The sequence below is a fragment of the Saccoglossus kowalevskii genome, chromosome 20 (assembly GCF_978046115.1).
Source record: "Saccoglossus kowalevskii chromosome 20, keSacKowa6.1, whole genome shotgun sequence".
Taxonomy (NCBI): Eukaryota; Metazoa; Hemichordata; class Enteropneusta; family Harrimaniidae; genus Saccoglossus; species Saccoglossus kowalevskii.
The window spans coordinates 18292898-18320450 of record NC_140660.1 but is presented as its reverse complement, the minus strand read 5'-3'; the positions used below and the strand labels follow the sequence as shown (position 1 = coordinate 18320450).

The window sequence follows — 27553 nt, the reverse complement described above, 5'->3', positions numbered from 1 at the left end:
GAAACAATAAATTACGTAAAGTACTCATTAGAAATCATTCAATATTTGCATAACAGTACCACAAGAGGGCGCTATATCTCACAAACTGTACCTGTGCATACCAAAGTTGAACCAGAAGGTTGATCAATACAGTTCCATTTTCGTTTTTTTGTGCAGTTGTGTGAGCAAGTAATAAGCCATTTTGATTATTTTTTTTAAAGTTCAGTGTTGGAATAAAAATGAACTATAATTGTTTAAATATGGCTATTTATGCATTCATGTGTACGATAAACCATGGACACAGTGTTAGTACGCCCATGGATAAACTAAGATAGGTTCCTATTATACTAGTATCGCCCATGTATTAACATACGGCAAATTTGTACAAACAGGTCTGCACCTCATAGATCCATAAAAATATAGTTTTCAACACAATATTTCATTATATTGAGTTTTTTTTTAAATCAAAGACTATTTCTAATTGTTGTATTTGTTCGCCATAAAGTCCCGTGTAATAACTCCGTAATCCGCGTATAATTATATTATACCAGCATTTTAATTTCCTGAATACGTCGTTCTGATTGGATAATGAAAGCGTGAGAGCGAGTCAAATTATAACACACACGAGCCAAGTAGTTGGTTTCTTTTGTTTATTTGTTTTTTTTGTGTTTTTTTTTTTTTTTCTGAAACAGTGTTTAAGATTATACATGTATTCATACACCGAACACACTCAATGGGTTTAGGTGTTATAGATTCATTTTTTTTCAGTCCTGTGATCGGCGTAACAATACTTGTGATATCTGGCCATTCTGTGTAAATAAATGACGTCATAGCTTATCGATGGTAACATGATATTCAAAACTTGGTACAGACTTCCTTATAATGATTTTTGTTTGTTTATTTTGATATCGTGACATATGAAAAATACATTTTAGTGATTCACGCTCTTAAAAAATATACATGCAAATAAAATGCATATCGTAATATTGACACTGTTTATCTGGCATGTCCCCTCCCCGTGTTAGCATGGTTCTTCGCTCATATTTATAATATAAACGTGGTTCTTCGCTCATATTTATAATATAAACGTGGTCCTTCGCTCATATTTATAATATAAACGTGGTCCTTCGCTCATATTTATAATATAAACGTGGTTCTTCGCTCATATTTATAATATAAACGTGGTTCTTCGCTCATATTTATAATATAAACGTGGTCCTTCGCTCATATTTATAATATAAACGTGGTTCTTCGCTCATATTTATAATATAAACGTGGTCCTTCGCTCATATTTATAATATAAACGTGGTCCTTCGCTCATATTTATAATATAAACGTGGTTCTTCGCTCATATTTATAATATAAACGTGGTCCTTCGCTCATATTTATAATATAAACGTGGTCCTTCGCTCATATTTATAATATAAACGTGGTCCTTCGCTCATATTTATAATATAAACGTGGTTCTTCGCTCATATTTATAATATAAACGTGGTTCTTCGCTCATATTTATAATATAAACGTGGTTCTTCGCTCATATTTATAATATAAACGTGGTCCTTCACTCATATTTATAATATAAACGTGGTTCTTCGCTCATATTTATAATATAAACGTAGTTCTTCGCTCATATTTATAATATAAACGTGGTTCTTCGCTCATATTTATAATATAAACGTGGTCCTTCGCTCATATTTATAATATAAACGTGGTCCTTCGCTCATATTTATAATATAAACGTGGTTCTTCGCTCATATTTATAATATAAACGTGGTCCTTCGCTCATATTTATAATATAAACGTGGTTCTTCGCTCATATTTATAATATAAACGTGGTCCTTCGCTCATATTTATAATATAAACGTGGTTCTTCGCTCATATTTATAATATAAACGTGGTTCTTCGCTCATATTTATAATATAAACGTGGTCCTTTGCTCATATTTATAATATAAACGTGGTCCTTCGCTCATATTTATAATATAAACGTGGTTCTTCGCTCATATTTATAATATAAACGTGGTCCTTCGCTCATATTTATAATATAAACGTGGTTCTTCGCTCATATTTATAATATAAACGTGGTCCTTCGCTCATATTTATAATATAAACGTGGTCCTTCGCTCATATTTATAATATAAACGTGGTCCTTCGCTCATATTTATAATATAAACGTGGTTCTTCGCTCATATTTATAATATAAACGTGGTCCTTCGCTCATATTTATAATATAAACGTGGTCCTTCACTCATATTTATAATATAAACGTGGTTCTTCGCTCATATTTATAATATAAACGTGGTTCTTCGCTCATATTTATAATATAAACGTGGTTCTTCGCTCATATTTATAATATAAACGTGGTCCTTCGCTCATATTTATAATATAAACGTGGTTCTTCGCTCATATTTATAATATAAACGTGGTCCTTTGCTCATATTTATAATATAAACGTGGTCCTTCGCTCATATTTATAATATAAACGTGGTTCTTCGCTCATATTTATAATATAAACGTGGTCCTTCGCTCATATTTATAATATAAACGTGGTTCTTCGCTCATATTTATAATATAAACGTGGTTCTTCGCTCATATTTATAATATAAACGTGGTCCTTCGCTCATATTTATAATATAAACGTGGTTCTTCGCTCATATTTATAATATAAACGTGGTCCTTCGCTCATATGTATAATATAAACGTGGTTCTTCGCTCATATTTATAATATAAACGTGGTCCTTCGCTCATATTTATAATATAAACGTGGTTCTTCGCTCATATTTATAATATAAACGTGGTCCTTCGCTCATATGTATAATATAAACGTGGTTCTTCGCTCATATTTATAATATAAACGTGGTTCTTCGCTCATATTTATAATATAAACGTGGTCCTTCGCTCATATTTATAATATAAACGTGGTTCTTCGCTCATATTTATCACGTAATAATGGTCCTTGGCTCTTATATTTATCATGTAATATATTGAACAAGGTATTTCTGTAAATTTATTCGCTGCCGCATAATTTGTGAACAAATACAATCTATAACAAAGTTATTCGGATAAGCGGTTTATAGTCATTACACCCGTTTAAGTCCTTCGGTCCTTCGATTAGGTCCTTCGTTTTAGCTCAGTCACTCTACTAGGAGTAGTGACTGTAGTTTTAGTGAGTACCGCGAACCGGGGCTCGAATCCATGTACATTCACCTCCGATAAGCAGGAAAGGCAGTATTCAGTTTCATTTGTTCGGGAAATGTTATTCTGCATTGCGCTACCGGACAACCGTTTGTAAAATCAACCTATCTTTCTGTACTGAGAGCACAGTTAGTAACGTAGCAACCATGGAAACAGGAACTCGAAATTCAGCAGCGAACTACACCTGCATCTCTGGATTTTTTAGCGACACTGAATGTGGTAATTTAAAACAGAAAACAGGACATAGACGCCATTTCCCATCGTAATGTAATTTTTCGTAAATTTAAAAACAAATCTCAATTTACCACTGGCTGATCCAAAAATTCGGTAAGGGGCGCTCCTATTGACGTAGCCGAAGTAGACTTCCGGTGGGCTCAGTTTATCAATTGATTTGTCAATTATTCTATTTTGCCTGGCGAACCTCCCCATAAATCCGCGCGTGTTTACTATATATTTACTGCTGATAAAGAGCATACTGGATGATCTCGAAAACCATGGATACGTAATTTAGTGTAGTGAGGCCACGATCGGCCACGATCGGCCACCGTCTTAGTCACCGTCCCTCAATTAGTCTCGGTCATAAAAAAAAATGTACCACAATCAATTGCACCCGGCGAATTATTTTGTTATTATCCAATGACCACCTGACAGTCCTATGAATACTGACTGTACATCACTGACAGAAAAATCATTCACTTCACCTTAAAAATGGCTGTGAAATGGCTGCTATTTTCACGCCTAAAATTATCCATTGATACATAAATATTATTAATTTTTATGTTTCTAAGCATGAATTATTTTTTTAAGTGAAAAAATGAGTTTTAAACTCAGTCTACGGCAACTTTATTTGTGTGTATTTTAAAACGAGTCGCATGGCAGCTTGCATTGCCGATACGCGTAAATAAGGCAAATTTCTTGTACAGTTTTCTCATCTTTGACTAAATTGTCACTTATGTACTTGTTCGTCGAGGAAGAATCGACCATAATGAACACATAAGTATCAATTTTTGTTGCATGGGGTTGAGTTAGATGCGAAATATGTCCGTTCTGGTGTAGTGGTCACCTTGATCGTCACCGACACCGGCGCACGTTTGTACACTGTCGCTGAACAAAATAGAATTTGACGTCGGAATTATCTCGTTATTTAGCAGGTTACTACGCACGTCACTACACTGTTTTATTTCATCGATCGATGGTCTGAGTAAAACTTTCAAAATTAAAATAAAAGAGAACATAATTTGACATTCTAAACATTAGACTATAGTGATCACTATAAAATAATTTAAAAAATCGACAAACTTCAAATCACAGTTACTAAATAAATGACAGCCGCGTGGAAATAAATTGACATTTTGTTGAAATAGGTGAACGCGTCGGGTCACGACGAGGGCAAGTGCGTTAAAAGCGAAGTTTAATTGGATAACAAGAATAATCGAGAAAATCAGATCATTACACATACAGATAAATTTAGAGTGGATTCGAGTTAGCGTGATTCATGGCGTGATTATCATAATTATAACATCATATTAAAACTTTATTTGGTGGAAACACATTGACCAAGCCCTGATTCTTATTTCATAAATTATTACGCAGATCAAGCATGGAGGTAAAAAAAGAACAGAGGTGTGAATTCGACATTCAACACCAATCACCAAACAATTCAGAAACTTTTAGCCTTCGAAAATGAAAACAATTAGCATTGTGTAAGGGCTGTGTAATTTCCTGTTTGTCCGTCGCTTCGTTTTCGTGTCACTGTCAAAATTATTGTTACCTTTTACTTAACAAGGACTAAATGGTCTCTATGAAACGATAATCAGGATCGCAAAAAAAGTCAACTCATTTGAAACACTTGCCGGACGTCTCTCTCTCTTCTGAAATCCGCCTCGGTGATCATGGGCTGGTCCGGAATCTATTTCTTTCAAAAGTGTTGCGCCAGGTTTACGGTAGACTGGCGCAGTCGGGGCGATTAATTTGTTTTTGTAGTTTAAATAAAATTAAATAAACTGCGAAATGGAGGTGTAACTGCTAACACCTCCATTTCGCGATTTTTTTTTATTTTATTTAAACTACAAAAACAAATTAATCGCCCCGACTGCGCCAGTCTAAATAAAATTAAATAAACTGCGAAATGGAGGTTTAACCGCTAACACTTCCTTTTTGCGATTTTTTATTTTTATTTTATTTAAACTACAAAAACAAATTAATCGCCCCGACTGCGCCAGTCTAGGTTTCCGGCGGCGTTTCTCTTTAAACCTAGTTGTTGTTTTTTTCATGGACGAAGACAGTTAAAGGCCCAATTCACTTGCCCCGGGCAAGTGTGAATTGCAGGTGTGACTATGCCAATGAGTGTTGTTAATCACTTGTATAGCCTATGACGCATCCTGTTTCAGCGGTCCAATATCACGTGACTTTGATTGACAGTAGTTAATTATTCAAGATTAGTAGCGTGCCCCTTTCCCCGGTTCGAGTTTTTGACTTTTATCCGCCAAAATCTCAGCTCGTACACTATTTATTGTTATAAATACCACACACAGTCACTGCTGTGATATTCATAGTCACATACATCCACTTTGACATGACATAATCGACCTGTAAGTTCGAGAAAACGCGCTATTACCGGGGCTTGGCTGGAGCTGTTTACTACAGCGTGACAAGCAAGGAAATAATCCCTATTGTTTAGGACCGTATTTATAGTATACCTGGGCTTTCGTCCACTGATGTCGCACCTTCGGATCGATTAGAAACGTGTGAATACATATACTACGACTATACGTTTCAGAGCAACTGCCCACAACACAACATCTAAAAACTCTTTCTTTCTCAAAACAAAAAAATAGACCGAAAAATCGTTTAATATATCGTTTAATGACCAGTGTTATTACGGCTCAGGGGTATGACTACTTCCTCTCACATTTTGTCGGAAATCCGGAAACAGTCGACTGTTTCAGGATAGGTGGGCGTGGCTACAACACGAGAAATATCCCAAATTTACTTGGATACGAGTAATCATTTTCAGCAAAAAAATCAATAACTGCTCATTTCAGTGGGACACAGATCTAAAATGGGAAACGTGAGGGTGGGCATTGCACAGGCACTTTAAATCGACAATATTTTTATAAACTTACATCATGTTACGTTGAACGTCAACAGCACAATAACAATATTGTCTATTCCTAGAACTCATCCACGACAGATATCCATGCTTTTCACACATCTTAGATTAAACCAATAATCTTATTTAAGTGTTCATAAGCTTTATCTTTGATGACACAGTTTAACCCCCCCCCACTCAGGATCCATAGGGGGCCGCATGCGCGTTCCCATTTTCTCGGGAAAGGGGGTACTTTTTGACGATCTGTCTCGGGAACATTTTCCCGAGAAAATCGTAGAAAAGGGGGTATTTTTTGCTTGTTTTCCCGAGATTCTCAAAATAGGGGGTGTATTTCAAAACACTTCCCGAGATATACAAAAAAGGGGGGTTGAAAAGGAGTTCTAGACTGAAAAGTTCCCTAGATAGGGGGTGAAATTCATCGGAAAAGCCCGTGAAAGGGGGGGGTTAAATTTTCTTCTTTTTCCTAGATAGGGGGGTCAAAAAAAATGAGGGAACAAGCATAGGGAGTGGGGGGGGGGGCTTGGTTTAATCACAGTTGTGTCATGATTATTAATGTTTTGTTCTAATTGTGTAGAATTCTAATGTGTAGAATAAAGCAGTTTTAAGTTAACGTATAATTACAATGAATCAGTATGTGCATTAGCCTGACAAGGTCGCGTGACGCAGTTCTGCCGGCGAGGGCGCTACTCACGCCTACATGTCAGGCCATATGTGCACAGATCCTAAATCTTCTCTATACGGTATATGGTATGTATTGAAAGATCTAAATATAACAAAGCGAACCGGACAAGAATAATGTACGTAATTGTATAACTCTCTCTGACTACAGTTTGGTTGACAACTTAGTCGCTTGTTGCCTTTTTGGATTTACTTGTTCCGTGGATGAACTGTGAATTTGTTACTAGTATATGATCTGTATTCTACGAACATATTCTACGCTCACTGAAACGTCTGACCTGGTTCAACGTAAAACTATACTCGATAACATTTCTTGTACAACTACATTCTATATTTATATAATGCGTTGTCATTGAAATAAACATGATTTTGATTCACTCACACTCCTCTCCTCTCATGTGACTCTAAGGATGTGGGTGATGAAAAACGTTACTTTTTTCATTGTGACAGTTTTTCTGAACACAGAAAAAAATTCCTCTATACATTGTTCAAATACTCACCTGACTATATAGAGTATATCCAATATAAGCACATGTAAGCCAACAGTTGCATTGTATATTGATTTATTAAAATATGTATTTTGAGCATAGAAACACCTCTGTCACTTACATAAAAGCATATTATTACAACATGGTTCAGGTTATTTAGGTTGTTAAATGAGAAACAACAGTTCGCTTTCTTTTTGATCTCCTTAGGGGTCCGCTATCAGAAACCGGGGGTTGAACAAGTATACCAAATCGGAAAAATATTACCGATATAGAAACCTATTTCTATTTTTGAGTTTAAACAATGGGTTTTCAATTTGTTCCAGTCTGCTGGCGAAAACGAGGCGCCACCAATTTAATAAAGTAAGAACAACCGTATATACTGTATTATTATTATTTATTGGTGTTAGTCCCATGTGTATTTCTTTCCCTGCACATCCCTTTTTGTAGTGATATACTTTCACCAAACGATCCCCACCCCTGGTGACAGAAGAGCTGAAGAGAAGATAAAATGAGATAAGCTACCAAAGTAGTGTATTTTTTGATCTGCATTGAAGATAAGCTTACTGCTTACATGTACTCTTAACAGAGGCGGTGGCACAACATTTTGCATGGGGGGGGGGTCTGATTACCACCCCATGTGCCCCGTAGGCGTAAGTGCTCGTGCATTGGGGGGGGGGGGGTGGCCGCCTCCGTCCTCCGGTGCCGTAGCCACTGCTCTATCCCCAGTCTAGAAACGAACTACAATCTACTGTACCAATGCTCGTAGCGGGTAATTAAACTGTTGACATTTTGACCGAAAATATGCATGCCTATAATTAAATTACAGATTGTTAGTGCCAGTGAGCATGCGGGTGTCGTCAATAATATTGAAATCAAAAAACGCAAAATTTTTTTTTGTGGATTTAGTAATCTATTTAATATCAGAATACAATAAAACTATCTTGCCAACTTCAAAACGGGTTGTTCTATTCACCAAATATATTTTGTTACGCCATTCAGTCATACATGGGAAAGATACTTACGCTACACTTATGCGTCCGTTGTGAAAACTGTAATGGACCAAGTACAAAATTAAAGTACAAATTGTTCTTGTTTATTCTTTAAAGTATAATATTAATATAAACATTGGAAAACTATTACACAATACGCAGACTTTTTTGGACAAATTGCCCAAAATTGTATACATTAATTCAACCAGCCAAGCAATTTTAACACTTTGAATTTTCAACATGAAATATTTGCCGTTTTTTTAATATTTTTACAAGGAGAACAGAAACCCTGACAATTTAAGGTTAGCCCGAACCAAATACAACTCATCCGAAATTAACTCACGCAACCGAGTAACAGACTATATATAATCGTAGTTACGTACTCATAATACATACGTGTATTCATTACGTCATTTTTTCTTCACCTTATAGTTTAGAGACAACATTTTCGCCACCAAAGTTTATATCTGCTTCGAACTTCACTAGACATTTTAAACTTAAAACTCTGGTTATCTTATTATCTTATTTCAGGAGAAAAGTCAGTTCATCCATGGAGGTAAAAAGAGATTCCATGGTTCATCTCAATAAACAGACTTAAATACAGTCGAAAGTATTTGAATAGGTAGATAATAGTTGTGAGTATTGATGAGTTTGGTAACGGTGAAGATAGTTACATGGTCACTAATGTATTTGATTACGTAATAAATAGACCGTCGATTACTTGTAACGGGAAAACAATGGGAGTGTGAGGTGGTTACGTTCAGTAAGGAAAATGTATGGAAATGATCCACAAGATCGTAATCGTTATCACCACTTTTTACATTAAAATTGATAACACCACCCTAGATTGAAATCGAAAACACCGGTCTTTTTTACGTTCAACAACAACCCCGATATTATGATGAAATCGACAACGCCATACCCTAGATTGAAATCGAAAACACCGGTCTTTTTTACGTTCAACAACAACCCCGATATTATGTTGAAATCGACAACGCCATACCCTAGATTGATATCGACAACACCGGTATTTTTTTACGTTGAAATCTACATCGCCGGTATTTTTTACGTTAAAATGGACAACACCGATACCCTAGATCGAAATGGACAACACAGGTAATTTTTTAGGCCGAATACTGAATCGAGAAAAAAACAATATTTTCACACCACATATAATAATTAAAAAACATTGAAATCTCAACCAAATCACTGTGACTGTATAGCATTGTCCCACTAATACAGCTGATTGACACCTTCATACCTGGATAGGGCACAGTCCCACTGTTAGGAACAGATTTCTGAGTTTAGCATATTTGGGGATACCGTACCATATTCTTTTATCTTGCATTACGTCACTATAGTTTATAGCCAATCACGTTAATGTAACTTGAGATTTCCCGCCAGAATGTGAACTTGACACATGTGTGAGTCAAGGCTGACATGAGTCAGTAGTGTTTAGATCTCGTAATAAAGTAGTCATCCTTTCAACTCCAAATAACTGACTTGTTGTCCGACTCTGTATACCTATACTCCACACCTCAACACTGTGCATATATGAGGAAGTCTCACAATGACTCGGATGACCGGTATGTCACAATACTTTCATTTTCCAAAATGGCACAGAAACCTCTTTTAAACATCTTTTTTCTACTTTGTGGTCACTGATGATGCCTTCCTTGGAAACTTTCAATTTTGAATACTTAAACTTCTATTAGTACAACTAAATTCTTAAAATTACACAAAATAGTCAATACTGATATACTTTGTGTATGGATTTTGTTGAAAGCATTTTGCATTTATTTATACAAGTGTAAGGATGTTTTGAATTTCTGTGGAGAATTAAAAACAGTCTTTTACACAAAATGTAATATTGAAATTGTATTTTGTCTAAAGAAAGCAATATTAAATATGAAAATATTCCTCAATTTATTAGCAAAAAGAAGTTTATATTTCTAAATAAATTTAAAGAAGTCCCAGTTTCACATGTTTTGTAAATATTTAACTTTTCACAAACAAATCAATCTGTATAAAGCCAAAATATACGATGTAAAAGTCATAAGCTTCAAACTATACTGGAATATTCTATCAAAATTACTGTAAAGCTTCTTCTCCATGTTTGTGTTGAAACATTTCATTTTTGTTTTTCTCTGATGTAATTTGTTTAAAAATAATAAAACATGTAGCCTCTCAGCTGAGATACTAGTAGCTTCACTGTTAAAGATATCACAAAATGAACAAATTTGAGAGAGGTCCACCTGTAGTACCTTTATGTATAATATCAAAGCAATCAAAAGAAGTAAAAAATATCACATTTTACCCAAACATATTCAAAATTAGAGAATTGAAAATATCATCACGAATTGAAAAAAAAATGAGAGAGATCTACAACAAAACTAAACAGGAGACTTTCTGGTAAATAAATTTCACACCATATTTTTAGCCCAATGGAATATAATTTATGTTTATGCTAATGAAGGCTATTTTTTCCCAAAAATATTGACTTATGTAAATTAGGTTATATTGTTATGCAAAGTGAGTCAATATGCTGTCAAAAATTGCTGGTAAGAAGACTGCATAGTAATAGAACAGTAATTTCATACACAACAAAATTCAACTATTCAATATTATACAAAGCAGATTTGATATGACTGATTAAAACATTCTGAACATAATTATACTATTATTTATTCAGTATTTAATGGTGGTAACAAACACAAATTGACAATATATAAAACTACATTTGGTAAAAAAAAAGTAGCACAAGTTTGTCATCAACTCTCATTATGGCAATAACAATATTTTTCTAAATAAAAACTTTCACTTTCAAAATACTAAGTATATTAACATAACTCATGACAAATTGTTGCACTGACTGTATTATCATTATGCTAGTATTATATGGGATACATACCCTACTGTACAGACACAGAATGCACCAAATAACTCACCAGTTGTTTTTTTTATCAACAATTACATGTACCATTTCACTGTTTTAGTATCAGTACTCTGTGATGAAAGACATTGGAGTTTTAACTGTGTAAACTATTTTTCTTTGTAGCAACAGACGAGTCAATGTAACCCCCCCTTCCCACCTCAGGATATGTGGGGACAAGAAAAATGCCCTGGGGCAAACAAAAAATTACTTACTGCCATGCTCATCCCTTACCCCATTTCCCCACCCCCATTTTCATATGCACAAATTGAGACACGGTTATTTTCGATGGTTTCTTTAACCGGAATTATCAAGAGCCTCTGGGGCTGCTTTGAGTATCAATGTCTCAAATTAACCACCCTGTATGTAATGGGTTTCCTTTCTGTCTCTATTTTGAATCACCCGGTAGCACAAAATGAACCAGAACCACTACAACACACAAAGAATTGAAGGTAACCCTGAAAATGAGAAGAAGCCTTAAACTTGACCCCCATAAGGTCACACATCCTGGTACTTTCTGGGGTATTGTTGCCAACATTTGTGACACCATTTAAAATACAAAATCATAACTTGGGGAAAAGATGTACAAGATATATTACCAGCCTACTCTGTTAAAAAAAACTTTTCAATGTGAAATTTACAGAGGATTCAAGTTGCCACAACTCCATTCATAAAGGTGTATGATGAAAGAAACTCATCTCACATGAACACAAAATTATTTACATTTTCTAATACAAGTATTTACATTTAATAATTTGATTCAATCATTTTTACACTTGCCAACAATGTCTGTTATAATTTTATTTTGAAAATCTTGTGATGTGTTGCTGAACAGCATCATCTTTTTCTGGATGGTTAAACTGGCTGTTCAGTGGTTCATGTCCTGTGCTGAGATGTGGCAGGGTAATCTGTCCTCTCATACATTAATCCATCTCCACATACACTGTTGAAATAGAAAACAATACTATGTTTAGCATTGGGTTTAATAGTTTTTTTTTCAAAATGTTTTCTGTGTAGATATTGTTTTCAAAGTCCACTTCAAGACTTTTAAGAGTCAATCCCTTAGGCCGGAAAAAAAATGTTGGGAAATTTATTTTTTCAAAATCAATGTGTGTGAGCAAATTTTCATTCTGAAATTGACATGAAAACTGAATTTTTCTTTCATTTTTTTGTTTAAAATTTTGGGAAAAATTAAAAATCAGAAACTTGTGACATACTATTAAACAGTTTTAAACGTGCAAGTCACTATTTTTTTTATGAACATGAATATCATTTTTCTGGGCCTTTTTCACATGCATTGGCCATTTTGTATTTGTGTTCATTTACAAATGCTTTATTAATTTTCGTCAGACAAAGTTAGAAATGAGGGGTGCTTATGTTTTGGATTTCTGTCAGTCAGTCCATCTGTGCATGCAACCGTCTGTTGTCATTTCTCAGACATGCCTGAACCGATTTAGTTCAAAGTTGGCACAAAGAAAAGCCATAATGAAACACATATGCACCTCAGTTTGTTTTTCGATGGTTGATCTTTGACAAACCGGCGTCTATTTTGTCCCAATAAACACCAAAAATCAACATTTGAACATGTCATCAACTGACATGCATGTCTGGACTGATTTCATTTATCAGATTTATCAGAGTTGTGGAGGTTAATGTCTGAATTGGTGATGGTATAACTTGTACCATGGTACACTGAATGAATTGGTGATGGTATTACTTGTACCATGGTACACTGAATGAATTGGTGATGGTATTACTTGTACCATGGTACACTGAATGAATTGGTAATGGTATTACTTGTACCATGGTACACTGAATGAATTGGTAATGGTATTACTTGTACCATGGTACACTGAATGAATTGGTAATGGTATTACTTGTACCATGGTACACTGAATGAATTGGTGATGGTATTATTTGTACCATGGTACACTGAATGAATTGGTGATGGTATTACTTGTACCATGGTACACTGAATGAATTGGTGATGGTATTACTTGTACCATGGTACACTGAATGAAATGGTGATGGTATAACTTGTACCATAGTACACTGAATGAATTGGTTATAGTATTACTTGTACCATGGTACACTGAATGAATTGGTGATGGTATTACTTGTACCATGGTACACTGAATGAATTGGTGATAGTATTACTTGTACCATGGTACACTGAATGAATTGGTGATGGTATTACTTGTACCATGGTACACTGAATGAATTGGTGATGGTATTACTTATACCATGGTACACTGAATGAATTGGTGATGGTATTATACTTGTACCATGGTACACTGAATGAATTGGTGATGGTATTACTTGTACCATGGTACACTGAATGATTTGGTGATGGTATTACTTGTACCATGGTACACTGAATGAATTGGTAATGGTATTACTTGTACCATGGTACACTGAATGAATTGGTGATGGTAATACTTGTACCATGGTACATTGAATGAATTGGTGATGGTATTACTTGTACCATGGTACATTGAATGAATTGGTGATGGTATTATTTGTACCATGGTACACTGAATGAATTGGTGATGGTATTACTTGTACCATGGTACACTGAATGAATTGGTAATGGTATTACTTGTACCATGGTACACTGAATGAATTGGTGATGGTATTACTTGTACCATGGTACATTGAATGAATTGGTGATGATATTATTTGTACCATGGTACACTGAATGAATTGGTGATGGTATTACTTGTACCATGGTACACTGAATGAATTGGTGATGGTATTACTTGTACCATGGTACATTGAATGAATTCATGATAGTATTACTTGTACCATGGTACACTGAATGAATTGGTGATGGTATTACTTGTACCATGGTACACTGAATGAATTGGTGATGGTATTACTTGTACCATGGTACATTGAATGAATTGGTGACGGTATTATTTGTACCATGGTACACTGAATGAATTGGTGATGGTATTATTTGTACCATGGTACACTGAATGAATTGGTGATGGTATTACTTGTACCATGGTACACTGAATGAATTGGTGATGGTATTACTTGTACCATGGTACACTGAATGAATTGGTGATGGCATTACTTGTACCATAGTACATTGAATGAATTCATGATAGTATTACTTGTACCATGGTACACTGAATGAATTGGTGATGGTATTACTTGTACCATGGTACACTGAATGAATTGGTGATGGTATTACTTGTACCATGGTACACTGAATGAATTGGTGATGGTATCACTTGTACCATGGTGCACTGAATGAATTGGTGATGGTATTACTTGTACCATGGTACTCTGAATGAATTGGTGATGATATTACTTGTACCATGGTACACTGAATGAATTGGTGATGGTATTACTTGTACCATGGTACACTGAATGAATTGGTGATGGTATTACTTGTACCATGGTACACTGAATGAATTGGTGATGGTATTACTTGTACCATGGTACACTGAATGAATTGGTGATGGTATTACTTGTACCATGGTACACTGAATGAATTGGTGATGGTATTACTTGTACCATGGTACACTGAATGAATTGGTGATGGTATTACTTGTACCATGGTACACTGAATGAATTGGTGATGGTATTACTTGTACCATGGTACACTGAATGAATTGGTGATGGCATTACTTGTACCATAGTACATTGAATGAATTCATGATAGTATTACTTGTACCATGGTACACTGAATGAATTGGTGATGGTATTACTTGTACCATGGTACACTGAATGAATTGGTGATGGTATTACTTGTACCATGGTACACTGAATGAATTGGTGATGGTATTACTTGTACCATGGTACACTGAATGAATTGGTGATGGTATTACTTGTACCATGGTACACTGAATGAATTGGTGATATAACTTGTACCATGGTACACTGAATGAATTGGTGATGGTATTACTTGTACCATGGTACAATGAATGAATTGGTGATGGTATTACTTGTACCATGGTTCTCTGAATGAATTGGTGATGGTATTACTTGTACCATGGTACACTGAATGAATTGGTGATGGTATTACTTGTACCATGGTACACTGAATGAATTGGTGATGGTATTACTTGTACCATGGTACACTGAATGAATTGGTGATGGTATTACTTGTACCATGGTACACTGAATGAATTGGTGATGGTATTACTTGTACCATGGTACACTGAATGAATTGGTGATGGTATTACTTGTACCATGGTACACTGAATGAATTGGTGATGGTATTACTTGTACCATGGTACACTGAATGAATTGGTGATGGTATTACTTGTACCATGGTACACTGAATGAATTGGTGATGGCATTACTTGTACCATAGTACATTGAATGAATTCATGATAGTATTACTTGTACCATGGTACACTGAATGAATTGGTGATGGTATTACTTGTACCATGGTACACTGAATGAATTGGTGATGGTATTACTTGTACCATGGTACACTGAATGAATTGGTGATGGTATCACTTGTACCATGGTGCACTGAATGAATTGGTGATGGTATTACTTGTACCATGGTACTCTGAATGAATTGGTGATGATATTACTTGTACCATGGTACACTGAATGAATTGGTGATGGTATTACTTGTACCATGGTACACTGAATGAATTGGTGATGGTATTACTTGTACCATGGTACACTGAATGAATTGGTGATGGTATTACTTGTACCATGGTACACTGAATGAATTGGTGATGGTATTACTTGTACCATGGTACACTGAATGAATTGGTGATGGTATTACTTGTACCATGGTACACTGAATGAATTGGTGATGGTATTACTTGTACCATGGTACACTGAATGAATTGGTGATGGTATTACTTGTACCATGGTACACTGAATGAATTGGTGATGGCATTACTTGTACCATAGTACATTGAATGAATTCATGATAGTATTACTTGTACCATGGTACACTGAATGAATTGGTGATGGTATTACTTGTACCATGGTACACTGAATGAATTGGTGATGGTATTACTTGTACCATGGTACACTGAATGAATTGGTGATGGTATTACTTGTACCATGGTACACTGAATGAATTGGTGATGGTATTACTTGTACCATGGTACACTGAATGAATTGGTGATATAACTTGTACCATGGTACACTGAATGAATTGGTGATGGTATTACTTGTACCATGGTACAATGAATTGTCTTATTAGATAATTTTGTTTATGGACTAGATACGGCTTTTGTGGCTTGAGGTCATGTGACGGAAGCGTCCAAGCTTGCGTATACAGTCCATAAAGGTTTTATCATATACCTTACAGTGTGATTTAGAATGACATGTTTTGTTTTGATTGATGAAAGCCAGGAGTGCTGGGCTAAGTGTTTGTTTAAAACATGTTTGGTAACCAACATAAAATACTGAAAACAACAAAATGTTATTTAAAATACACACAAACAAATTAAATATAATGTATGTATTTTAACAAAAATACAAACATTTTTTTTTGGAACACTTGTATTATTTAGAACCATACCTTTATTATTTGTTTTTGGTCATGCTTGTATGGATATTGATCTGGTACTTGTTACTGTCTGGCAGTCAATATATCTTGTGTGTACAACCTGGTGTAAAGAAATGAGAGCTTTAACAAATAATGAACAGCGCCCACACACTATTTCACAGAAATGTTGCATACAATAATAAATTGGTCTACACATGACAGACAAATAATAAGTGTTTTAATATTTTATAAAATAAAATTACATGATTGGGAAATAATATGAAATATACTACTACGGTAACTTACTTTTGAACACATTATGATTGGGATCATCTGCACAGCACATTCACTGTTGTGAGGTTTGGTGATAGTTAACACGTCTACTTCTTTGGAATGTACCAGTATTCTGTAGTCAGATCTGGTTGCTATGACAACTAAATGCTGCAATATCTATTTGCCGCTTTCACTTTCACATCATATGTCAGTTTGGGTCACTAGGATATGCACAGAGTGTACTTGATATTCTACAACAAATAAATCAAAATACAATAATGATAGTGTTACTCATAAAACTCATGAATAAAGATTTTCTATCAATGTGAGTTGTACGTTGACTCCCAAAGTAACATTGGCGCAGTGTTCCCCAGTATTCCTATCAAGGAGGCTTGGCTCTGAATATTATATATTTTTTAAATGAAAATCAAAAAAATGTAAGAATGTGCAAAAGTGATGGTGAATTAACATGTCAGTTATCAACCACATGAAATAAACACACATGTTGGCCAGCTCAAACTTTGACAAAACTGAGGTAAACGAGACACACCTACTGTAGTGGGACTACACCTAGAGAAAACACTGGTAAAAACACCAAGATTAAAAACACACAAATACACATGGAATAAACCCAGAGGTACACAGCTGCTGAGTAGTAAAAACAAGATCATATGTTCGTCTCACCTTTGACCGAGGTGATAGACACCCCCAAAATCAAAAAAATTCTTTGGTTCATGCAAGCCATTTAAAATTGACGGCTATGATTGGCTGATTAGTGATATGAGATCTTAAGAGAAATAAAAAGGTTGAATAATTTACTCATCACTCCTGTGTGTGATAGATCAACATTACGACATCATTTCTGTGAACAATTCAAATATATTGGTAGCAGTAAACATTTCACATTCCCTGTAAAAGAGATGCACCATATGGCAAAGTGTCCTTGTACCTGAAATTCTAAACAGGAATGGATGTTTTAATAAATAAAATAAAAGAGTGTTATATTATTCTGTATAGAATATACCAACTTTGGTCACTGCTTGTATTTTTATTTCCAAAATTATACACTAAATATAATGGAATTTTATCATTTTGGTCAGATCTCTAGAGATCAATAAATTAAATTTGTCAACTTTGTGTACATACAGACAGGATATTTAAAAGCAGTTTTCATAAATTATAGTACCGGTAACTCTAAATAAAGTAAGTCATGGCAGGCAGCAAAAAAAATGACCACGAGACCAGATTTTGTAGAGATCCTCAGTCAAAATGGAATTGCCAAATTCAAATCAGCTTGTTGACTGCTGGGGTGGTCGGTGTTCAAAAAATAAATTAAGTGACTGTATAAGTGACTTGAGGCACAAATAAAAATGGTGTGGTCCCTCGATTTCTTGCATTTTGACACTTATTTTATTTATAAATTGTGAATTTCATTTTACAAAATTACAAATTCCATAAGTATAGTAAGATGTTTTTCAAGATCACGATATCAATGTACAATTTTCACAGCAAATTGTTTTGTGTCAGTGGTACGTCATATCAGCTTAGAGGGCACACTGTGTGGGAACAGAAAGAATCTATCGCCTGGAATATGGGTATGGCCATAGACAAAGTGTCCACAGGTGTGAACTTACCTGGTTTAACAGATCAGTGGCTGGACCCAGTAGTGAAACAACAGGAAGTGTACATTTGCTGAGACTAAGAACAGAAGGGACACCTCAGATGAATATTTGCAGTCTCCAACCAAAGTACCACCAGGTTACAAGATGCTTGACATGGAGAAAACATCAAGTCTGTGAAACAAAGCAATAAAAGAACATAAATTATTCAACAACCATGTGCACAGGTGAATTGCAGTGGAATGACATTCAGAAATGATGAAATTTGTGTGACAGTGAACTTGATGTCTCAAATGAATGGTTAAAAAAGGTTGATGGTGGATCTGTGAAATTATCAGAAGCTAAATGTTAAGTGAGATGCATCATGGGAGAACCATCATGTTGTAGGAGTACATTAAAGTACAGTAGTCATGGTAACACATCATGTTTGATATGAATCACAGATGATGTACACACAGTACTGTATACAATGCATGTGAAATTAGAACAGAAAGTTTTACATCTCAGAAATAGGATTCATCATGGAGTACCATAATCATGTAAGGCTTCATTAAAGGGCGGTAGTCATAATAACAAGTCATGTTTGATATGTGAATGTAGAAAAAATAATATTCATGACAAATCCAAATCAATATACTAACCTGTGGAGACCAGTCAGTGATGAACACTATCACATGGGTATGTCAATTTCAGTGTGGGTGGGTATGTATCTTTCTGATACTGACACTCTGACAGCTTGCATGACTTGCATGGCACCATGTTGTTGAAAAGGTGAAAGTTCATTGCTACCATATAAGGATGTGATGAGTGACCGGATACATGAATTCATGTCTTTGATTGGATAACTGCTTTACCCTGTGTCAGTAAAACAGGTAGACAAGCATATAAATTATTCAAATAAACTTGCATTATAACAGGGGTTTTTCCAGACAAAAACTGCAAGAGAGAGTGCTGCAATTCAGCGGAGCCACCAAGTTAAGGAGATAGGGTTCTCCCTACCAGGGTGTGGAGTTTTTGATAGTTCTAAGTTAAAATGGAGCATTCTATGGCTTTCTTGGGGCCAAAATTACTATCAGCCAGGTCACAGTTGAACACTGTGGCCACATGTGAACCCTGGTCAATCAGAATTTTATGGTTGCCAGAGGATCTGCTCCCCAGGGTAAGGGGGGGGGGGGGCTCATGGCTCAGATTTAAAAAAAATCCCTGATCATTGTATAGTTTTTAGGAAAAACAAAGAGTACCTAGTTTTTTGAATGTCCATCTTGGGTGTAAATTGAATATACCGGATGTCACAGCAATATAGATCTGAGTATTTCCTACAAAAGTTCATCAGAACAAAACTGTCATAGACTGTGTAAAAGTTGAATGTCTGATGTATGTGGTAGTTTGAACTTTATCAGTCTAGGCATGTCAGATACATGTATAAGTATCCAAAACTACATTCTGGATAACAAAATTGCCATCAGTCGACCATTTTGAACCTGATCCAAAAAATAAAATGATGTGTATCAAGTCACATTATGTTCAACCAATGTACCAAGTTTGAATATAGCTTGATGATGCAGGACTGAGATCTAGTTGGTGAACATGTGTGTGTGTGTGTGTGTGTGTATGTGTGTGTGTGTGTGTGTGTGGGGGGGGGGGGTTAATAATCAGGTATACGTCTTGTTGTAAAATTGGGTAAATTAGGGGGGGCTGATAATCAGATATATGACTTGTAAAATTCGGTAACATATTGAGCAGAGATTTATACTTGAACAAGTACAGTAAATGTTAAGTTATACTTGGACTGTACTGTGGGTAATCAACTACATATTATTGAGATATGAATGTAGGAAAAAATATGAATTATTCAAATCAATATACTAACCTGTGGAGACCAGTCACCATTGAACAGTATCACAGGGGTATGTCAATTTTGGTGTGGGTGGGTATTATCTTTTCGGTCCGAATAGCAAATAATTAAGATCCTATATTCTTGTAGTACAGCCTGTCATCTGTAAAAAATAAACAGTAGACAATAAAGGCAACTGTTGGCTTACATGCACTTCTAATGGAGCTTCTAATACAATACATGTACATTGTATGACAGTACTTAGTGAAATCTAATAAAATACACAACTATTTTTATTTATTGATTTCAGTATGAAAATACTATTTTGCTGCATTGCTGTAATCTTTTTGTTTTTCATTGTTGTTTAATTTATTATTGTTGTGTAGTTTTAAGTGACCTTACTGATGTACTGTAAAAGGGTTAATTATTCACTGGGTTTTAATTTTGCTTATTTTGCTGACTGCAAAATGCCCTAAATTAAAATCCAGTGAACATATCAAATTGAGCATAGAACACATTATCTTAATGATAAAACCATGAATTTAAAACCTGCTGAATATGCCTGAAATGCTAAATCAGTGAAATTTAAACCCAGTGAAAATTAGTCATTTTACACTATTACTGTGTAAATAAATAAATAAATAAATAAATAAATAAATAAATAAATAAATATTTTACCTCAATATTTTAAAGAGATGGTGCAATGGTTAGCATGTTTGATGTTAGGAAAGTTGCAAGTTCAATTCTAGGAGCCGACTGTTTATTCAGCAGTATACATCATAGTACAGTCTGCTCTTTCTTCAAAACACATGGCAGACTGGTGTGTACATGCAATTAGTATCTAAATAAAAAACTTTAGGAGAGACAGCAGTGAATTTAATGTCTGGAAATGTTGTACTAAAATATATTTGAAAAAAGAAATACATTCATGATTTAAAAATGCAAGTTTTAATTCATTGCTCTCATTTTCACCATAGAGGGCATAATGTATCTAAATGCCAGTAAAACAAATTTGATGTTTCTGATATAAAACTAAAATCAAAGAAAATTTAAAAAGAACTCTTGTGTTGTGTCTCTTGTATTGGAGACATATTAAAAATTAATTCAAAATTTAAGATTGGCTTTTTACAGTAAAATATATTTTAAGTAAACACATTCTTGATTTCAAAATTTAATTCATTGCTCTCATTTTCACCATAGAGGGCAGGGTGCAATATATCTCACAATTAAAATACAAATAAAAAAAAAATATTTTCCCAATATAACACTAAAATCAAAGAAAACATAAAAAGAACTCTTGTGTGTTGAGAAGTATTGGAGACGTATTAAAAATGAATTCAAAATTTAAGATTAGTCATTCAAACAATAAGCTTGGCAACTAATATTTGTCTGCTATTTGATATGAACAACATGAAAATCCAAAACTAATTAGATCATCGCATTGTCTTGGAGTATTTATGCACCAAGATTCATTGAAATAAGATGATAAGTTGGCTGACATTTCTCTATTTCAACTGTGGTGGCACACTTTCTTTAAGATATTTCAAGGTTATATGTTGAGACAATAAGCCCTATATTCTCATCCTTTCAGGGAAGTCACTGTGTTAAAATTTCATGTTGTCACATAGAACAAATATTAAAGTGAAAAACAACTGAAAAGACAAAGGTATACTTACTCCACAGGAAGTACTTCATCTCTACCAGTACCATAGAAATCCCATAAAAATACAGCTTTACCAACACTGATCAATGCCAAGCTATCAGGTGTAAAGCAGAGTTTCTTCAAATTCTCAGAATGGCTTATGAACACCTGTTATATAAAAATGACAAACATTTTTTTTATGTAGACATTATTGATTGAGAGTAAACTCATAGTAGCTGCTTACAGTAAGTAGACAAAGCAGATATTATAACATTGAATACATGGCAAGGTAAATACTATGTTAAAGCAGAGTAAATCAGAGTACTTTGCATGTGATTCAAATAAACTGAAGCTGTGCAGACAAGCATCGAGATGAATGTGAATTTCCCATATACAAGTCATTGATATGTTCTACTACCTTAAATATTGTAGTTGAGTTGAGGCACATATACAAGGCAGAATTTGATTTGTCAACAAAACCTGCCAACAAACAATCTGTCTTTTGATTGGTCTAAATGTTAGGTATTAGGGTTGAGTAGCCAATCAGAAACAATCTTGTACGTAGCTTCGTATTGACTGTAAATATTGTGATTAGCTCTCCAGATGTGGTAAAAATGATGCTTGAATCAGAACATTAATTTATAGTCAATGTTCAGTATAACTTTTACCTGGAAATTGAGATCCAGTCTCATATGATAGTCCCATACTTTGACTACTTTATCACCAGTGGTAGATAAATGCCTACCATCGGGAGACACATCCAGAGATCTACAGCCAGTATGGTGTATGTTAGATATCTAAATAAAAAAAAATATGAATATTATGTATAATTCATACAACTGTGAATATCTCAGATAAAAATAATTATTTTGACTACAATTTCAAAAATCCTCTCCAAATACAGGAAGTATATGGCACACTGCTTTTAATTTGTGAGTCAGTAAAAAAATGTGAAATTTTGTAACAGTGAAAATTTCTTTGGGTTTCTATGACAACAGAGTGTCAGTGACTTTTGACAAAATTTATTGTCGTCATGAACGCCATAAAATTATCAAATAGTGACAGATTTTTAGCAGTTTACAGTACACTTTGATCTGAGATAAAGATGTAATGAAATCTTCTGAAATCAGTGTTTAGATTATCACTTAGGGATCAATCAAAAATAAATTTAAACAAATCATTGAAAATGACACAGTCCCCGTTAAATTTTTGAAAGTTCTCTTTGTGCTCGTCATACTAAAGCGGAGGGGTTGTCGCGAGCGTGTCCTTGAAACTTGAGTTCCAAGTGGCGTATACAACAGATTGTTTATTTACATCAAAACACGTGTTCCGTGTAGTAGTAATATGGCCAAAAATAAAAACAGCCATTATTTGGCCATCTTTGATCTGATTATGAAACACACTGATATGTATGATGTATGTGCCAAATACGAATGAAAATGGTACATAAATTGTGGAAATATTGTAGTAAGGCCAAAAAGTCAGATGGCTGTCAATCGGCCATCCTTGACCAGATTTTGAAACAAATTGTCATGGACATGCATCCTAACATGTATAATCTATGTACCAAGTTTGAATGAAAACTGACAAAGCATGTCCAAAATACAACATTTTCAAAAAAAAAGATGGCTGCCAGTTGGCTATCTTTGATCCAATTGCGAAATAAATCATCATGGACATGTATCCTAGCATGTATAATCTCTGTACCAAGTTTGAATGACAACTGACAAAGCATGTCCAAAATACAACATTTTCAAAAAACAAGATGGCTGCCAGTTGGCCATTTTGAATCGAATCGCTAAACCACTGCATGTGCATATGTCCCACATAAGGTACTAGGCACATGCAAAGAATGAACAGAATCGGTCCACAGGATTCTGAAATATGACTCTGGACAGACTGACGCACGGACGGACGGACGGACGTACGGACAGACGGACGGACAGACTCAGGAACTCACGAACAGTCGGGGACATGTATCCTAACATGTATGATCTATGTACTAAATTTGAATGAAAACTTACAAAGCATGTCCAAAATACGACATTTTCAAAAAACAAGATGGCTGCCAGTCGGCCATCTTTGATCCAATTGTGAAATAAATCGTCATGGACATGTATCCTAACATGTATAATCTATGTACCAAGTTTGAATGAAAACTGACAAAGCATGTCCAAAATACAACATTTTCAAAAAACAAGATGGCTGCCAGTCGGCCATTTTGAATCGAATCGCTAAACCACTGTATGTGCATATGTCCCACATAAAGTACTAGGCACATGCAAAGAATGAACTGAATCGGTCCAAGGGATTCTGAGATATGACTCCGGACGGACACACGGACGCACAGACGGACGGACGGACGGAGACCGAATTATAAGTCCCCGTTTTCAGACTTTGTCCAAACGGGGACTAATTACAGCATAGAATTGACAAAATGTGAAAACACTAAAATGGTTAATATAATGTACCTGACTCAAGAGTCTTCCAGTTATGGAATCTAGTTTGAGCAACCTGGATGATGACATCACAACCAGTAAATGTCTTGTTTTATGTGGTGCATAACAAACTTTAACAGCAGTATCCAACACATTGTACATTTCATTCCTGTGTTTATACATGTGATATCAACACGTACGTACAACCTGAGTACAAAACATGGCATGGTTAGTAAGGGGTGAGTAGATTATCAAATAGCAAGTGTACCATGGCCATTACTGTGTAGCTACACTGAACACTTGATGCTGGTGGTAGCTAGGAGCCGCCCAGGGAGTAGAAATGTATGACTGCTTTAATACAGCCATGGTAGATGGGAAGGAGTAATTCAGTATTGTAACTCTCAAAGATTACTCATAGAGGTAGAGTTACAGTAAATCTTTCTTAACAATGATGTATCCAAAATACTAAACCACACAATAACATATCAACAAAACCATGTAATTGACCAGACTTGTTCACACTGCAATGTGCCACTTTTAATAAAAAAAATATATAAAGTTATGACAGCCTACCTCATCCAATGATCTTGCATCTACAATGCTAACAGTAAACTCAGTGGGTCCAACAAATGCTATATGCTGTCCATCTTTACTCACAGTGATGGCATCAGGTCCATACCCTTCTCCTTTTACAAACAGTGTTGCCAAGCAACGACATCATCTGATAACCACTCTCTCCATCATGTAGTGCTACAGATCCAAGAGAACCACAACTATACAAGTAGTTGCCATTTGGTGAGTAAACAAGACCAGTGACTTTACCACCATGCTGTCTGAAATTTAACAAAAGATATACAGACATGCTTTAGTAAGTTTGGTAAATCTCACACACTATCATTTTGAGGCATGGTGATGATACTTTACCTGTGCTCTGCTAGCAGACTTGTTGTGGAAACATTAAAAGCTTTGACACACCCATTATCAAATCCACATGCAAATACTTGTGAATTAAGACAGATGATAGATGATAGCACACGGACATTTCTTAGATGCATTGAAGTCATACAACTATAAACACAGAACATTTGAAACATTGATGCAATATTAGATTACAACTTACATGATTCTATCTGCTGGATCTTGAGTTGGTTGGAAGGATGCATCAAAACATACATCATCAAAGTCGGCTGTATGACACTCCCAGATTAATGGGTGCAGAACGCAGAGAACCATTCCATATACATCATAAGTGTACATTATCACGGTCACATGATACCATCCTACTGAAATAGAAATACCAGAACATCACTGCATTTTATTTTAGTAAGACTATTATGACAATTAAGTCACAACTTATTGCTGTAATGGATACATTGTAATAATATGACTATGTGGACCTCCTATACTGTTACACAAATAAAATGTGCTTTTTCAAACATGTACCATATTTGCTCTATTAATGGTGCATATGTTTATTACTGTAAGAGTCATCAATAGACATTATTCATAAATAGCTGCTGAGATTTTGTTGAGAGCGACAAAGCCATGCAAATTGCCCCCCCCCCCCAATATTGTTACATTCTCTATCACCATCTAGTCTACTGTTTCTAATACCATGGTTTCCATGGTCACAGGAACAGTGGATTAGACAACGTTAGAGAATGGAACAATATTTGAAGGAGGGGGGCAATTTGCATGGCTTTGTCGCTCTCAAGTCTCATTGTTCTCTCGCTCTCAACGAGATCTTGGCAACCATTTCCAAATAAGGTCTATTAATGATCTAGCACACTGTAAATGACTTACCGTGTAACATCAAAGTTGGCAATCTTTATTCTAACAATGTCAACATATGTATGGGCTTTTGCCATGACAGTCACCTCACCACTTCTGTTTACATGTGATGTATTCCATACTACAACTAACTGTTGAAAAGAAGACATTCACATTTAGAAATTTGGGGATTAAAATCGGTTATGGAAGTTATGTGACACTTCAATTTGTTACAGTAGTCGCTGTGTTAAGCATTCAATATAGTGCTACTAGTGATGTTTTGAGTATCTAGTGTCATGATTTACAATTCCACAAACAACACAACCAGTATGTGAAAAATTATAAAAATCAAAGATGGATAAATGATGAGTTGATGGATACTCCAAATGCATACTTTGCGGTATCCTCATAAAACTCTTATTATTGTTCATCTCCTTGATTCAACTGCTTGGTGTATAAAGCCCAGCACTATGGAAAGGGAGGTGGATGAAAAGTAGTGGAACTTACTATGAGCTCCCTTTCAAAACACACAAACCATCTTGGGAATATTGCGTAATCACTCCATATTTGCAATTTGTATTTCCTAATAAGGTAGGATGTAGATATCGTGTACAATATCACAAAATTATGACATGCTACAACTTAAGTTTATACTGTAAACCACTTTAATTTTGTGAGAGAAAAATTTCTGTGAATTTCATGATTCAGTGAAAATCACCAGATGAAAATTTCTGTATACAACTATTCTGTGCACGTTTTAAACACTATCCAAGTAGCCAAGGTATTAAAAATGAAAAGAGTACTGGCAAATCAAATTCTGCATAGGCATAGTCATAGCCTCTAACACATGATTTTTGGTTCATTTAGTGTATTTTTTTGGACGCAGCAGCCCTCAAAACCTAATGTTAACACATTTCCCCGTTGAGGAGTTTTGGCTGTTCCCTCTCTGGACACCAACAGAATATTTGCTGTTGTACTTAACAAAAGATCTCAGCACTAAACACAAAGGAAAGTTTATAGGATTAAAGTAGGATTTAGATCTGGTTATAATCCAAATCCCCCTTGGAGTTGTAAACAGAAATTTTCATATGATGAAATTTTGTAGCAGTGAAAATTACTCTGGAATCTGATA

The 27553-nt window shown here is 35.0% G+C and overlaps 1 protein-coding gene across 5 annotated transcripts; it reads right to left on the bottom strand.

Moving 5' to 3' along the window:
- Positions 1 to 11092: 11092 nt before the first annotated feature.
- LOC146730084 (WD repeat-containing protein 90-like) lies at positions 11093 to 26548 on the bottom strand. Of its 5 annotated transcripts, none has more exons than XM_085494189.1 (14): positions 26455 to 26548; positions 25772 to 25934; positions 25225 to 25484; positions 24685 to 24858; positions 22882 to 23010; positions 22248 to 22381; positions 21250 to 21424; positions 20608 to 20734; positions 19979 to 20053; positions 19379 to 19592; positions 18753 to 18911; positions 17152 to 17369; positions 16879 to 16966; positions 11093 to 12315 (listed from the first exon to the last, which is right to left on the bottom strand). In XM_085494189.1, the coding sequence occupies exons 4-7, from the start codon at positions 24832 to 24834 to the stop codon at positions 21406 to 21408; spliced, it is 432 nt and encodes a 143-aa protein (XP_085350315.1). In that variant the 5' UTR covers positions 24835 to 24858; positions 25225 to 25484; positions 25772 to 25934; positions 26455 to 26548; the 3' UTR covers positions 11093 to 12315; positions 16879 to 16966; positions 17152 to 17369; positions 18753 to 18911; positions 19379 to 19592; positions 19979 to 20053; positions 20608 to 20734; positions 21250 to 21405. The 5 variants fall into 5 exon arrangements, with proteins under 5 accessions (XP_085350315.1, XP_085350314.1, XP_085350313.1 ...); XM_085494188.1 differs by lacking the exon at positions 19979 to 20053 and adding an exon at positions 17938 to 18075; XM_085494187.1 differs by lacking the exon at positions 19979 to 20053 and having other exon boundaries at positions 17152 to 18075.
- Between the last annotated feature and the right edge of the window lie 1005 nt (positions 26549 to 27553).

What these genes read in the sequence shown, in the direction of transcription:
- LOC146730084 (XM_085494189.1), bottom strand. Translation starts at nt 24,834, where the DNA reads ATGTATAAACACAGGAATGAAATGTACAATGTGTTGGATACTGCTGTT. An exon ending in CTGGAAGACTCTTGAGTCAG is followed by an intron (nt 23,011 to 24,684) that starts GTACATTATATT and finishes TTTTTTATTTAG; the next exon opens with ATATCTAACATACACCATAC. An exon ending in GACTGGATCTCAATTTCCAG is followed by an intron (nt 22,382 to 22,881) that starts GTAAAAGTTATA and finishes TTTATATAACAG; the next exon opens with GTGTTCATAAGCCATTCTGA.